This window comes from Balaenoptera acutorostrata, chromosome 15 (genome assembly GCF_949987535.1).
Source record: "Balaenoptera acutorostrata chromosome 15, mBalAcu1.1, whole genome shotgun sequence".
Taxonomy (NCBI): Eukaryota; Metazoa; Chordata; class Mammalia; order Artiodactyla; family Balaenopteridae; genus Balaenoptera; species Balaenoptera acutorostrata.
In genome coordinates, this window is record NC_080078.1 from 83,862,421 (window position 1) to 83,878,256 (window position 15,836).

General features: G+C 53.2%; 1 protein-coding gene across 1 annotated transcript; it reads left to right on the forward strand.

The window, feature by feature from the left end:
* Nucleotides 1–5,467: 5,467 nt before the first annotated feature.
* TFAP2C (transcription factor AP-2 gamma) lies at nucleotides 5,468–14,924 on the forward strand. Its single transcript, XM_057529420.1, has 7 exons — nucleotides 5,468–5,655; nucleotides 7,232–7,717; nucleotides 7,831–7,882; nucleotides 9,102–9,318; nucleotides 9,907–10,025; nucleotides 12,016–12,160; nucleotides 13,464–14,924. Exons 1-7 carry the CDS (start codon nucleotides 5,608–5,610, stop codon nucleotides 13,747–13,749), a joined length of 1,353 nt encoding a protein of 450 aa, XP_057385403.1. The 5' UTR covers nucleotides 5,468–5,607; the 3' UTR covers nucleotides 13,750–14,924.
* The last annotated feature ends 912 nt before the right edge of the window (nucleotides 14,925–15,836 follow it).

Consider the following 15,836-nt stretch of genomic DNA (forward strand, 5'->3'; position numbering starts at 1 on the left):
ACTTCAACTAAGCTATTTTCCCTGTAGTTGTGTATTCTGCCTTTCCCCCCCGCCCCCCAAATCAGTGGCTAAGAGTGAATGTTTAAACCACTTTACACTAAGTTGTGGCTGTGCTTACACCACTTTTTGTTTTTGAGAAACGTAAAAATGTGCATTTCACTACATGGATGGTTCTGTCATAGAAATTTCTTGGTGCCTTTTAAAAACTGTACCTTTGAAGACTACTGGGGACAGAGAATCTCTGGGAGAGTTTCCCAGTAGGTGGGGCTGAAACCTGCAGTTTTCCTGCCACTTCTTTTTTTATTTCTTCTAAAGCATATGTAGAGTAATCTTGAGTAAGTTTTCAACTCACCTCTCTGGAAAAGAAGCTGTTTGGTTGCCTGGGCAGGTTTTGTATGAAAACTATGAAGGACTCAGGTATTGAAGGGCAGCTTCTGTACAAAGCTAATTTCTCCTCCTGCTGACCTGGGTGGTCACAGTGGGTCCCCTGTGGTACAGTCAACAAATGGCATTTATTTTTGTGTTTACAGTCTTCCTTAAGACTGCATTTTACTGGGCTCTCAGCTGTGTGTGTGTGTGTGTGTGTGTGTGTGTGTGTGTGTGTGTGTGTTTCCTTTCTTTTTTTAAGTAACCTAGGTCCTTTGCCTCTTTCCTTCAGGCAAAGAGCATGTGATAACCAAGGTGTAAACAAGTCTCTCTGGCACTTAAGGAAGACCCCAAACCCACCCACCTCCTTCTCCTCCAAGGAATTCAGTGCCCCTGGTTCAATTTTAGCTGGACCTGGAAACCTGCGAGGTGCCTGGAGTCAGATCAAAGCCAGAAATGAGGGCGGAGAATTCACGGAAATGTTAATAGATCTGGCTGTGGAGACAGAACGCATTTAAAATGTCCTCTGCCTGCAAGGCGTAGACTACATTTAAAATAATTTTGTGATGGAAGGAGCCCTACCTACTGCTAGTTATAAACAGATGTTAAGATCAGTCAAAAGGCCGGGAAGACCCTTTTCAATTGGCGAGTTTACAGTTTCCAAGGGGAGGAGGGCAGGGGAGGAGTAACCAGGACCTTCAGGTGTGTCTTCCAATCGCGATAGCCCGTTTTGGCTGTGAATTGTACCCCCCCATCCCCCTTCCGTTAATTAAATAAACGCTCGGAGCACTTTACAGCACACGACGCGGCCCTTGGGGACCTGTTCCTGCGTTGCTCCCATTCTTGAAAACCTCAACTCACAGAGGGTTGAAGAGCTGGCAACATGAATTTCCAGTTCCTAAAGGTGAGAAGAGAGGTGTTGGGTGGAGGACAGATCCAAGGACCGGCAGGGAAAGAGAGGGGTGCTGGAGGGCTGGCTGCCGGAGGCGGGGTGTGCCCCCTGGGTGGGATTGGCGCCGGTGCGGGGTGCACGGTGGCCCCTGGACGCTGCGCACTTCTGGCGCAGGAAGCCGAGTCCGCGCCGCTGGGCGCCTGGCCACGGTGGGCCTCCTCCTCGCCTGGCGGCGACCAGATAAACAGGTGAAGGCCTCCGGGCTTAGCCGGCCTGGAGGTGCCTGGTGCTCTAGGACGCCGAGCCGAGAAGGCCTCCGGGGACACTGGGCTCGCGCCTTGGCCCTCCTGCCTGCGCTCGGAGCGGTTAGGCTGCACCCGGATGGGCCCAGGGATGTTAGTGGGTGGAGAGGTGACAGGCACTCTGAGGGCGGGGGTCCCCCGGGGCAGGGGAGGCGAGAGCCGGCTTGTCTCTAATAGGTGCCCGAGAGCAGCTAGGAAGATGGCCTTGAAGAACAGGCAGGCTGGTGGCTTTGAGGTAGTTGAACGGCTGAAAATTCGCCTGCTGGGAAGTGGGGCGATGGTCGTCAAGTTAGAGACTCTACCCACGACCGCTGCGCTCGGCGAGCGCTCCGCAAACTGGAGCCTCTCCGAAGCTTGGGTCCTACAGGCTCCCCCAGCTCCGTGCTTCGCTTTTGCTGGTTTGCGAGGATGCTTGCAAAGGAAGAGCTAAAGGCTGCGAAACCCCTTCGAGGACCCGGTCTGGCGCGGAGCGCTTACAAGTGAGCAGTAGAAAGAGTTGGGCTGGACCCTGGGCTAGGACGAGAAGCATCTGTGCGTGTGTGTAGCCGCCACTTTGAGCATCAGTAAAACAACTGCTGTTTTTATATTATTGCTGCTATTTTGGAGTGACTGTGAATTATTTAATACATGTGGCGCCCCGGACGTGCACCTTAGTGGGCTTAGACAGTTCGGATGCTCTTGGACGCCGTGTCCGTCCAGTGGGTGCCGGTGCTGCGAGGGAGGGCGCGGGCTAGCGCGTGAATGCGCGCCCTCCCGGACTGCTGTAGGCCCCGGCTTTTCGGCTCTGCTTCGCCGGGCCCCGCCTCTTACTGCGGTCCCAGCCGGAGCCCAAGCCGTTCCGCGGGGCGACACAGACACCTCGTTTGGTGCACGGCGCCCGCGAGGGCGCTTCGGGGCTTCCACCTGCCGCTCGGGCGCCCCCTCCCCGGGGCGGGAAGAGGAGTCGCAGGCCTGCTCCAGTCCAGCTCTACCCACCCCGCCGCCTTCCTGGGCTTGCCATGGGGGCGGAGGAGGCGGAAGCCTGCCGCCCAGGGCTGGGAGCCTTGTTTCCAGAGGCAGCTGCCCGCGCATCTTTGGAGGTGGCGCACTGTTGTAGCGCTGCTGTCCTCGCAGACGCCTTGTCGCCTCCGGTCTCCGGTTTCTAGTGCCTTCCGAGCGGGCTGGGGGCCGGGGTCCAGGGCTTCAAGCGTTGTGGGTTGAGTGCAGGCTCCCTAGGGGGCGACAGAGGGAAGCCGCTGACAACCGTCCAGCCCCAGATCCTTGATTGTGCGAGGCGAGCGGCGAGGCTGCTCCCCGGAATCCCCACGTTCTGTTTACACTTGGCGGCTGCGAAGCCGCGGAGGGTCGGAGGGGGCACCCTTCCCAGGCCGTGGCTGCCTAAGGGCGCGGCCACGCGGTCACGCGTCTTCGCGCGGCGAGGGGCGGGGGCCTTGGGGGAGGTCTGTCTTGAGTGTGGGAGCCATCGGCTCTCTGCTCTCGGCTCAGAGCAGAAAAGTTGAGCTCAAGGAAGGGCTGAGATTTCCGGCATCCGGACCAGGGCGCGCGCGCGCCTGGGTTCCGGACCTGAAGCAGAAGCTGTGCGTGTTGGGGTAGAGTCTGCCTGGCCGGAAAGGTTGAGGATTCGTTTGAGCCGCCTTCCCCATCCAGGGCGCAGAAGTTGCGCTCTAGCTTGAGCGCGTGTCCCTTGGAGGGGGGCAGCGTCCAGGTCCAGGGCGCTGGCTTGGGAATGAATGGCCTTTGCCGAGCGGTTCCGAAACCTCTGTGCCCTTGGGGCTCCCTAAACGGAGGTGCGCAAACCCTCGGGGCCCATCGGCTCCCTTTGCCTCCGCCATAGACGCCCCGGGGTTGCGAGGGATTTCCGTCCCTCCGGGTGGCTTTGGCGAGCGCTGCTGCGGAAAGGAAGGGCAGCCAGGACCTGGGGCGGGGGGTTGGTACCTTGTTGCCCAGCCCTGGCCCCAACATGCCCGGCGGTAAAGTTGCAGGCGTGGACGAGACAAGTTGTTCAAGCTGCATCCCCGGCCGGGTCTTCGAGTCAAAGCCGGGTGTAGAAGGCCCAGCGTGGAGGAGAGCTCCTGCGTCACTGGTCTGGGTGTCTGGGGCGTCCAGAGGCTCCGCAACCTCCCTCGAAAGTACCTGGGACCCCAATCTTCCACGCCCAGGGCGCTAGCGTGCCTACCGCGCCGGGTCCGATTCCTGCCCTGAGCAGGTGCCCCCTGCCCCCACTCCCGAGTACCAGGAGCGCTGCTTCTGCGGTTTTCTCTTTTACCCCCCATCCCCCCCCACCACGGTGTCTTGAAAGCTAGGTGTCAGGGGTCGTGTGTGCACTGTCTTTGTACTTCCTAGTGCAGAGCCCGCAGACATGCCCGAAAAGCCCCCAGTGGTTTTGCCTCCAGGTTTTGTTCTCACAACTGGTCGGAATATCACCTGGAATCTGTCTACTCTCTAGGGCGAGGGAGAACCTTTCGCTTGGAAGACGCCTGTTTTTATTTTGGTTATTTTATTTTAGGCCCATCTCGGTTTAAAGAAATGCTAAAGTTCAAACAAACCCGAGCGGGAGTAGGGAAGCGGTGGGTGCATTCATTCTGTGGTTTGGGAGCAGCGTCCACTCCAGGCCCGGGGCACTAAACTGATAGGTATTGATTATTGCAAAATCAGATTCGGAATCAAATCGAAAGATTCCTTCTCTGATTCCCTGAGAATGTTTAAATTCAGCTCCCGAGAATGAGCGACTTTCCCCTTGCAGCAAAAAAAAAAAGGTCAATTACAATAATCGGGCCAATGGATTTCGTTTCTTTAAAATGTTTCAGTATTGCGCTTTGCTTTCAAGGTTGGGGGGCAAATGCATACTGGGGGGAGAGGCAACGTTTATGTGGAAGGAAGTTTCGTTTTCTGCCTGTATCTGCGGACCCCGGGTGCTCACCTCTCCAGCGGGGGGGGGGGGTCCCTCCACGGCCCCTCCCCCTCCCCCCACCTCTTCCCTCGCCCCCGCCTGTGACGCTAGGGTTGCATTCAGCCCCGCACCTCTTTTCTCGGTTGAGCTGAGGCTTCTGAGTGCCTGAACCGTCGGAGGAAGCTGCTGAGCCGGCACCGGGCAGGGCTGGGCCGGGCGAGGGCAAGCGGGTGCCCCCCACCCGCCTCCCGGCCGCAGCCCAGCCTTGGAGATGGAGCTTCGGGCGATGGCGGCGAAACGCAGTTGTCCGAGACTTCGGGGCCGGTGGAGCGGCCCGCCCGCTCGGTGGCGCTTGGGGCCAACTCCCCAGAAGGCCTTCCCACCCCCGCCCCCTCGGAGGACCCTGAGCGCACTGTGCCCACGCCGTGCGGGGGAGGGCGTCGTCCCTCGGAGGGATTGGGACTCCAGCGGCCTGATCCCAGTTTAAACCTTAAATCTCCTTGGAGCGGGTGTTTGGGACGTTTCAGGAGATAGGGGGACCTCAGCTGTTGAGACGTCTTTTGGAGGGTGGGGGAAGGCCCTGTCGGTGAAAGAGGGGGGGCTCTTGGGTTCGGATCCTGGTCCCCAGCTCTGCCAACCTCAGGTGTGTGCTTGGTGAGGGTGACTGATGGATGGCGTGATGGGGGACGCTGGCCTCAGGTTTGCGGCTGTCAGCGAGGTGCGGCCCACTCGACTCCTCTCCTAAGCCCCCCGAAGCGTGGGTCTCCGCGCGGCGCTGGGCCAGGATGCGGGGCGGAGCTAGGCTGGGACTGGCTGGGGGCCGCCCCGCCCGGCGCCGGGGCCTTCGCGCCGGCCCCCGGGGAGGAGTTATGATAATTTCCTTCTCATTAAGGCGCCCGGATCCCCCGGCTATCGCCTGGACACACACTGCGGGCGCGGCTTTCCCGGTCCCCGGCCGCGGCCTCTACACCCGCGGCGGCAGCATCTACAATCGCGGAGCCGCCGATGCGCGTCCAGTGACCGGGACGGCTAGGCCCGCGCGCGGCGGGGGCAGCGGCAGACGCCTGGCCACCGTGACCCCAATTTTGGATTTACCGCTCGGGGGGTGGGGGGAACCTGGATTTAACTGGCGACTGTTTTGGGGGACGCCGGACGCCATGTTGTGGAAAATAACCGATAATGTCAAGTATGAAGAGGACTGCGAGGTGAGCTGGGCACAAGGGCGCAGCCTGGCCCCGCCCGAGTACAGTCCCGGAGGCGCGGGCCACTGGACCGAGGTCGGGGGCGAGGGCGCAGGAGCAGCGAACAGGCACCCACCGCTCGCCCTTCGATGGGACAGGGTCCACTTCTCCGGACACTCCCTAGTGCGTTTCTCCGGGGTCCCCTTTCTGAATCGGGCCTTTACCTAAATATCCAGTCTCGGGAATGGGGCCTGGAAAGAGCATAGCTTACCACAAAGCTTACCGGCCGGTTTCCTGCGAAGCAAAACAGCCCTTTTCCCCGTTTTCTCGGAAGAGCGCTGGGTCTGCAACTTTCAGAGGTGGCTTTTACGCACGAAACCTCCGTCCAAAGGGGTCAGACGAGGCGACCTGCAGGCGACACCTTTGCGGAGTCTCCTCCGAGGCGGGCTTGTCACCTGCCCCGCTACCCCCTCGGGGAAACAAGAAAACAACCGAAGTTTGGCTTTCCAGAGAAGGGGGGGCGGGGGGGGGCGCTGAGGCCAGATGGGGCCGTAAGCGCTCGGGAGTGCTCCAGCCTGTCGGACAGGTTGAGCTAGAGTTTCGGAGAGTGGGAGGGAGGGAGGCGGCGAGCGGGAAGAGGAAGAAGACGCAGGCGGCGCGAGGCGTGAGCCTGGGCCCCGGGAGAGGGGAGCGGTGGCGGCGGGGACGCGGGAGAGCCGTGCGCCCGCGGGACCTAGAGGGGCTGCCCCTGTTTGCAGGCCCGGGCGCTTCAGCTAGGGGGCGACGGTGCCATAGGTCTCCTGGTCCCCCGCCACCCCTTTGACCCCGGGAACACATGGCGACACGTCCTTTGAGAATTAAGTCGGACAGACGTGGGGCGAGGGAACGTGCGCAGGCAAGGTTGCCCAATTTTCGGGGCCCTTCGTTCTCTCTGCGCCCGATTTGTGGGGAGACTGACGGTGGCTGGGCAGGACGGCGTTATTTGGTCGGGACACAGCTAGCAGGGAGCGCACCCCTGGCTGCGGCGGGCTCCTCCCCGAGTCCCTTGGGCGGCGTTGGGTAGCTGCCCCCGCTAGGGAGGGTCTCTCGCCCGGAGGTCTTTGTCCTGAGGGCGTGGAAGGGAGGGTCCCTGGGGCGGGGAAACGGCGCACTTCCTGCGCGGCACGCATTATCCGCGCCCACCGCTTCCCCACTTTCGGCCGACGACGCCAGCATGTGCGGGCTTGTGAGCGACCGCGCTCTGCGCTGCCTGCAGGTTTTCTCCCAGGACCCCTACCCCAGCTTCTCCCGGCCCAAGGCCTGGGCTTCGGACTTGGAGCCGCAGAATACCTCGGGCGTCAGACCTTCGCCGCGGGGCCCGGAGGGCACGTTCCTCCAGGTCTTTCTCCAGTTTCCCCTTCCTCTGCGGACTCGCGGTTGACAACGAAACCCCCGGGGCACGTTGCTCCCCGGGGCCTTTTGGCCCGAGGGCAGGCCCCGCGGGGGTCGGTCCGGGCCGGTGCGGTGGGTCCCCGGGGGTCACAAGGCTCAGCGCGGGGGCCGCGGGCCGTGCGCAGTAGCGGGGTTTCGTACTAACCGGGTCTCCGTTTCTCTGGCCCAGGATCGCCACGACGCGAGCAGCAATGGGAACCCGCGCCTGCCTCACCTCTCCTCCGCCGGGCAGCATCTCTACAGCCCCGCGCCGCCCCTCTCCCATGCTGGAGTCGCCGAATACCAGCCACCACCCTACTTTCCGCCTCCCTACCAGCAGCTGGCTTACTCGCAGGCAGCCGACCCCTACTCGCATCTGGGAGAAGCGTACGCCGCCGCCATCAACCCCCTGCACCAGCCGGCGCCCACCGGCAGCCAGCAGCAGGCCTGGCCGGGCCGCCAGAGCCAGGAGGGGGCTGGGCTGCCCTCGCACCACGCGCGCCCGGCCGGCCTCTTGCCCCACCTCTCCGGGCTGGACGGCGGCGCCGTGAGCGCCCGCAGGGACGCCTACCGCCGCTCGGACCTGCTGCTGCCCCACTCGCACGCCCTGGACGCCGCGGGCCTGGCCGAGAACCTGGGGCTCCACGACATGGCGCACCAGATGGAGGAGGTGCAGGTGAGCGCCTCGGCCCTGCCCCTCGTGCCCGGACCCGTTCGCCCCACTGCCTCTCTCCTACCCCGCCCAGGCTCCCCCCGAACTTAAAGGGAACTTTGTCATTTCTCCCCCAGAGTGTCGACGACCAGCACCTACTTCTGCATGATCAGACGGTTATTCGCAAAGGTACGGAGTGAGCGCGAGTTCTTTTCTTCCTCTGGCGTCACGCACCCTGTACTGGTTCTTAGCGGTACTGGGAAGTTATTAACTTATTGGTAAGGGAGGGCTTTTGGTATCCGGCTTGGGACATTTGTGGTGGAAGGGAGTGACAGGGGCTCGAGGCAGGTAGGTTTTAGGAGTGAGGAGACCGGGCATTTCTTTAAGATCTGAGTGGAAAAGGATGCTCTCAGGAGCTGCCTCTCAATCTCCGGATTTGTTACTTCGTAGTTTTCCCTTGGCGGGTGTTACTTCTGGAATTCGAGAGTGTTTTTACAGTGCTCCAGAAAGAATCTCAGAGTGAGTTAAGGCTGTGATTAAATTTGGAAAACAGGTCACCACATACCTTAGTGGAGTGATCGGTTCTGTGACAATTTTAATTGTTGAATGGGTTGATGTGATTTTATTTCTGATTTCAAATACACACAGGAGTAAGGAGCCTTAATGCTGACCTGCAAGAAGAAGGTGGGACACAGTTTGGCCTACAAAACATACAGCCCTAAAAGCATCAGGCTGGGTGATCTGTCGGGTTTATGCAGGGATGAGGTGGGAGGGGGTTTGGAAAATTGGATTACTTGGGCGAGTGAGTGGCTCATGAAATTAAGTTACGTACTGCCAGGATTAACAGTTTAGCTCTGTTGGGAAATGGGGTAATCCTAAGTGAAATGTAGTTATGGTCTGTTACTTGAGGTTAAACTGTTTGAAATCAACTGAGGAAAAATGGGTTTTGGGGGAAAAAAAAAAGAAAGAAAACCTCAGAAAATAAACTGAATTTCCCAGTAAACTTGGAACAGGTGTGTTTGTATTTTAAAATTTACTGTGATCAGTTGCACTGAAAGATTTTGCCAGATGATTATGTCCTGTGATTTTGGATATTCGTTGAGTGAGGGGGAAAAAGAAATCTTCATTTATTTAGTTATGAAGTAGTCTTTTGAAAATAAATGTTCTAATTAAACAGATTTTAACAGTGGTTAGGAAATGCAAACCCTCCACGCTTGGGATCTTGACTAATTAACTTCCCAAGGTGTTCAATTGTGAAATTCAGATTCGATTATCTTTGAAGAATATGGATTTAAAAAAATCTGCTTGCAATTTATAGTCCAACATTGCAGTGTTAGTTGTTCAAAGAGCTCTTTCAGCTTTGGTTAGTGGTTTGCTTGGGAATGCCACTTCTGATCTTCACTCACAGGTCCTATTTCAATGACGAAGAACCCCTTGAGTCTCCCTTGTCAGAAGGAGCTGGTGGAGGCTGTGATGAATCCCAGCGAGGTCTTCTGCTCGGTCCCTGGAAGATTGTCCCTCCTCAGCTCTACATCTAAATACAAAGTGACAGTTGCTGAAGTCCAGAGGCGACTGTCCCCGCCTGAGTGCTTAAATGCCTCATTACTGGGAGGTGTCCTCAGAAGGTACATGGGGACACGTTCTGGGCATGACATGGCGGTTGAATGGTTGGGGATGAATAATATAAAAGGACCAGGGAGATAGTTTTAACATTTATGGAACTTTTATACCTAACACTGAATTCTCATTGGCTCAGGGAGTTTTAGTACACATCTTCTCTTTTAGAAAGTGCCAAATGTAGAAGGAAGTGTTAAAACAGCGCTAACAAATTCTCATTTGGTTAGAATTTGATTCCTTGTATGAAGTGGTAGCATCTGTATTCAGAGTAGAAGAGCTCCATGGGTCTGGTTCCCCCAGGGAGTTGTTTTTTGGGGGCTGCTGCAGTTTGTACAAGTGAAAATTTATCTGCTCCGTACAACTTGCAATGTTCTGTGATTAAAAAAAAATAATGTTGGCGATGCTAAGAAAGGTTTTTGAATTTTACAGGGATTAACTAAATAAGGATTCCCTGTATCACTTGATTATGAGCCATATAATGTAGATTGTTTTTGACAGATGTCTGTTTTGTTAGCAGCATGTTAGACGTTTAGAATTTTAAAGTGGTTTCTTGAGAAAAGAATTTTTTATTTTATTATTATTATTATTTTGTTCAGAGCCAAATCTAAAAATGGTGGCCGGTCCTTGCGGGAGAAGTTGGACAAGATTGGGTTGAATCTTCCAGCTGGGAGACGGAAAGCTGCTCACGTCACCCTCCTAACATCTTTAGTAGAAGGTCAGTGGAGTTGTGTTTTTGTTTTGCAGTGTTTTTAGTTAGTGCTGTGTTGAGTCTTGAACATTTCTCTAAAGAAAAGGTTAGGGACTTCCTGGCGATCCAGTGGTTGAGACTTCGCCTTCCAATGCAGGGGGCGTGGGTTCGACCCCTGATCGGGGAGCTAAGATCCCACACGCCGTGGGGTGCGGCACCCGCCCCCCCCCCCAAAAAAAAGAGGTATAAGAAAAGGTGAAACACAACTCTTAGTCACAAAAGAGAGATGCAAGCGATTTGCCATGCGTTCATTACAATGAATCACAGTCATTTAATCAAATAAGTTAACGTTTAACGATCTGTCTGCTGAAGTATTCTGTTCTGGGTCTCCCAGAAAATCATTGTTAAAAAGAAATTGGTTTTCCTAAGACATCACATTATCAGATGAACCAGTTTTTGAAGGAGGCAATCGATCATTTGGTACACCTTTTTTTAAAAAAGCTGGTTACTGGTGGGCAGCAGGACCGTTTCTAGTTTTTGTAGCTGTGGAATATTGGGATTGTGGTCAGTGAAGAGAAAAGCCCTTGTATACAATGAGACTAGGCCAATTCACAGTTCCTTTGTTCATTTCCCCCATCAAAAAAAAAAAAAAGTAATGGGGCCCACAGATGAGCCCCTCTCCCCAGTCCTAAGATAGTTAGGATGTGACACTTCAGTTTCTTGAATGGGCCTGCACCCCGAACCTGGAAAGTAGCCAAGAATGCAATACGGTCTTTTACAAAGTGGGCGAGGGAGAAGTGAAATAATTATTTTTCAAAACAAAACAAGCTCGTTGTTACTGCGCACAGGAAAACGAGTTGATGAACACGGAGGGGCTTATCCTTAAGCCTGGAGCGGCCGCCAGCACTTCGCCCAATCAGCAGGGCGCTGGGCCCCGGCTCGGGGCCGGGGGAGCCAATGAGGGGTGGTCTCCTGGTAGCCAGGCAATCATTTGAACACTTTCTTTCCCTGGTCTAAATGGCGCGACTGCGATGCTAAAAGAGACTTGGCAGGGCCCTGCTCTACCTTTTTACGAGTGTCTTTGGAGGTCAGGGCAAGGAGAAAGGAGCTGCCTGGCCTGTTCGATGCTGTTGGGGACCAGCTGTCCTGCATGGAGAATGGTGGATTCTGCATTCGTGGAGCATAAATGCGGCTCCCCTAGGTTTCCTTACCAGCCAGGCAGGGGTGCTTGAATGAGAAAGCGTGTGCCAGAACAATGGTTCTCAGATGTTGATTTAGTGACTCGGGGAGGGAAGTGGGGATGGTGGGTGGGGTCCACCATCTGGGTTTGTAAAGCTCTAGCAGCCCCAAATCTTGGAACCAGAAAGAACCCAGCGCCTCGGGTGGGAAATGACACCCTCCCCTCGTTTTTCTCCCTCTGTGCCCCCCAATACCTGAGACAGGAGGGTAGGTAGGGCTCCTAACATTTCCAGTAGGAAACACTCCTGCTTCTCTTTCTTAAAGCAACATTCTAGAGACTTACCTCCACCAGTAATGGGGCGCCCTCATTTAGAAACAAAGTTCCGTGTCAACGACTTTTGTCCCAGTTTCATAAAGAAAAGTGACAGTTTGCTTCTTTGTCAGTCATGCTCACCCCCCCTAAGTTTTCCAACTTATGCACTACCGACGGATGCTGGGTGCTGTTTTATCAGCGGGAGGAAGCATGGGTGTGTTTTTTCATCTGCTCAGGTTGGGCAGAGGATTGGGTAACATCGTTTAAATACAGTTAAAATTTTCAGGCTGTTTTTTTTTTTTTCTTTCTCGCATTGTATGATTTCACCTTAGGGGAGAGTACCCACTGAAAGTACCCCGGAAGTTCTACTTACCGGCTGGATTGTGGTCCCCTTGTATGATTTCATTTTAGAATGCAAAATGACTGCTAGACCAATACCGATAGTGCTGGAAGAAGAGGGAAGGGACAGTTTGCTGTGGGGACCACAGCGGCCCTAAAGTCTGTTGCCATTGCCAATTATTCTAGGTGAGGCTGTTCATTTGGCTCGGGACTTTGCCTATGTCTGCGAAGCAGAATTTCCTAGTAAATCCGTGGCCGAGTATTTAACCAGACCTCATCTCGGAGGACGGAATGAGATGGCAACTAGGAAGAATATGCTGCTGGCTGCACAGTAAGTATCCAGGCTTGAGAATTTGATGCCCTAATGCTCTGACCTTGCAGCTGAGGGGCCAGCACAGTCCCTGGTGCTCAAGAAAGAAAGGCCCTTATGTAAGTTAGGGTGTTGAGCAAAAGGAAATGGCAAGGAGCATCTTTTACAGAGTCAAATGAGAGTAACATTTTGTAGGATTTAGAAGAATTAGAACAGTGAGTGTATTGCTCAGAATGAGTGTCTTTCAGCTGTTTACTTATTCAGCTCAAACTAGTTAAGCTACTCTTTCATTATCTTATTTGCATGTCTTACAAAAATGTGTTGAAAACAATTTATTTTATCACATCCAGTCAAGATCATGTGCCTTCTGCCTCCTGATAACAAGATGTTTTTGCTTTTTAAAATGTAATGATCGGGTTGGGCGTGTAGGAGACGAGGGCAAATTAAATGTCTCAAAATGACTTAATGCAGCTGAGGGATTTCTCATAGAAACCAAGAGTAAATGGATTTTAAAATCACGGTAAATGAAGCAGAACTAGTCAAGTGGGAAATAGGGCAAAAGAGAGCACGGTGAACCAGCCTGTATCGAAAGAGTGAGTTTCAGGGAAATGAATTCAGGGTTCTTGACAGAATTGGTTTAAGGAACCAGTCTGCATCAAATAAAGCTAGCCCTTACTCTCCTGGGCTGGAATTCTGACTCCACCTCTAACCAGTCCTGGTGACCTTGGCCAGTTGATTCTGGCATTAATCCTTTTATCTTTTCTAATTGCAGTGAGGATTAAATAAGATAGTACTCAAAAGAGTTTAGTTCAGGGCTTCCCTGGGGACGCAGTGGTTAAGAATCTGCCTGCCAATGCATGGGACACGGGTTCAAGCCCTCATGCCGCGGAGCAACTAAGCCCGTGCGCCACAGCTACTGAGCCTGCGCTCTAGAGCCCGCAAGCCACAACTACTGAAGCCCACGTGCCGCAACTACCGAAGCCCACTCGCCGAGAGCCCGTGCTCCGCAACAAGAGAAGCCACCGCAGTGAGAAGCCCGTGCACCACAACGAAGAGTAGCCCCCGCTCGCTGCAACTAGAAGAAAGCCCGCACAGCAACGAAGACCCAGTGCAGCCAAAAATAAATAAAAAGAGTTTAGTTCAGGGCCCAGCACAGAATAGGTGCTAAGTGCAGCAGCTGGCTATTGCTATTAGTTTAAAATCTACTTCCTTGGCCAGCCCCAAATTCTCTTTGCCTCTAGGTGTCATCCCCACAGTAGTTTGTGCTCTTTACCTGTCACGGCCTAGATTGAACTCAGTGGTGTGTGTTGACTGTCTTTCACAGGCAAGTGTGTAAAGAATTCACCGACCTTCTCAATCAAGACCGAACTCCCAATGGGAACAACCGGCCCACCCCGGTCCTGGAGACCAGCATCCAGAACTGCTTGTCTCATTTCAGCCTGATTACCCACGGGTTTGGCAGCCAGGCCATCTGTGCTGCTGTGTCTGCCGTGCAGAACTACATAAAAGAAGCCCTGATGGTCATAGACAAATCCTACATGAATCCCGGAGACCAGAGTCCAGCCGATTCCAGCAAAGCCCTGGAAAAGATGGAGAAGCACAGGAAGTAAAACGGGGGCGAACAAAGGGCCGAAGAGTCTGGAAGGAAAAGGACTCCAAAACCGGTTTCGACCAGGACAAACTGGGAACCCCGCTTGCCTGGGGGACAGAGTTTGTTATCCACCTTCCCATGAAAAGGGCCTCCATCAATTTCCAGATCTTCACGTGCCCTCCTGGATTCCTTAGTATTTAAGGAGTGCTGAAGTGTCTCCTAAACTCTGGATGAGCTATCAGGAGGTGACAAGTGCTGGTTCTTTACCCGTTAAGCTGATATTTTATTTTTTGGAACCCCATTCTTCCTTTCTCTGAAAGTGGTGCTACAAGTTTTGGAAGCTTTTGAATAAATTCCCTGGGCTAACAAAAACCCCCACACACATAGCTGTTGAAATGTCAAATTGATGTGATTCAGATCCACAGTAACGTTCAGTGTTAAAGTAAAAGTATTTATGTACCCTCTTCAGTCTCATCCTACATACCGCAGGAGGCAAGGATTCTATCCGCTTAAGAACTGGTTAATAGGTGATATTTGACACACTTTAAATCCCTTGTTCACAGGGACCCTTCGGGTTTTACGAAACTTGTAGAAGCAAAGCCTGCTGATGATTTTATGTTTTTCTTTTTAAGAAAAAAACAAAACAAAACTTTGAAAGTTAACTCTTCAAATAGGAGGAGACTTTGAAAAGACATGTTCCTTTAAGGTACGGAAGCTTTATTTTGCGTATTTATTTCACATCTTGGTGTTTCGAGAAAACTTGAAAATGGGTGGGCATGAAGCATTTTTTTTTTGCTGTCTCTCATCCCAAGTCCCAGAGGAGATTCTGTATTTTGAGAAGCTGCGTTGCGTGTACAGATTTTATTTATGCATAATTTAATGGGGTCTGTAAATACGGGTGCACTTCTTATGACTTTTTGAGAAATGGGATTCAACTTTAATATTAGCTTTTAAAGGTGACGGGGTAATCTAAGACACATCTTTAGGCTTTATTCATATGTACACAGGGTATTAAGAGTTAAGAGGATCCTGAGCGCTGTTCTCGACTCTGGAAGACTCTACTTTAATTGAAGCTGTCTGTTCACAAAGCAATAACTTTGTCTTATTCCTGTTGGGCTGACCCCGAAGATGAGTGTGAAGTACAGTGTGTGTGGGTGAAAACGGAGTTTTGGAATTGAACTCCTTGCCTGTAAATGTTCCCTAAATAATTGTTATGTATATGAAACCTGTATAATAAAAAGAAAGTATTCTCAATAGAAGCTGTGAAAGTCTGGTTGTAACTTGATGTGCTTTTTTTTAATCTTCTAAGAGGAGTGGAAGAATGGCAGAGCTAATTTCTGGTTTGACTGCGGCTTAGTTAATAAGACGGAGCAGGAGATCTCTGTGCCAAGGGGAATCCGGAGTTTCGTTTTGTCTCTCTTGGAAGACTGCTCTATTGCGCCACGTCCCGCACTCATTAGCGGTTCTCGACTGTGTATGGTACCATCTTCCCCAACACAAGGGCTGTTGGGAGATGTGTGAGGGACGGTTGATTGACAACAAGAGAGGAATCCGCAGTTTGGGAATCATGTCTCTTGTGTAAGGCTGCTCGGTTGAGAAACACTGTACTTATGGTGAAGTTGCCACCTCAAAATTTTGAGCATGGAAATGAGATGATTGTTGGTAAATCCTTGGGCAGATCCTCCTTGGGAGGACTTGGCATTCAGTCGAATGCAAGCAGTGGCGGTGTGGTAGGTGCTCTGAGTGTTTTCAATCAATCGAAACTCTCCATCTTTGGGAACGTGATTATGCACATCTATCCAAGGGATCCTAATCATTTTGTCTGCTGGGCAGATCAGAGGTTGGGTCTCTGTACTTGCGGAGCAGAAGAGACCGGCAGGGCTTGTGTGCTTGCTGGATGTTTGCACGGATCTTGGATGCACACCGACAGTCCTTGATTTCAAGTTGAAGTGGCCTGGCACCTCCTCCAGGAGGTGATATGTTTATAGTTTGGCACGAGTGGCTGCGCTTCAACGTTGGATAAGGCTATTGCTTCAACTCCAGTCTCATAATCCTTAATTCATAACTCTCTACCAAATGGTCAGCAATTCCTGATTTAATGTTGGC

Excerpts from the sequence above, each read along its gene's own strand:
- TFAP2C (XM_057529420.1), top strand. The coding sequence starts at position 5,608 with ATGTTGTGGAAAATAACCGATAATGTCAAGTATGAAGAGGACTGCGAG. Across the intron at positions 9,319-9,906 it reads CTGGGAGGTGTCCTCAGAAG|AGCCAAATCTAAAAATGGTG; the intron begins GTACATGGGGAC and ends TATTTTGTTCAG. Across the intron at positions 10,026-12,015 it reads CCTAACATCTTTAGTAGAAG|GTGAGGCTGTTCATTTGGCT; the intron begins GTCAGTGGAGTT and ends CAATTATTCTAG.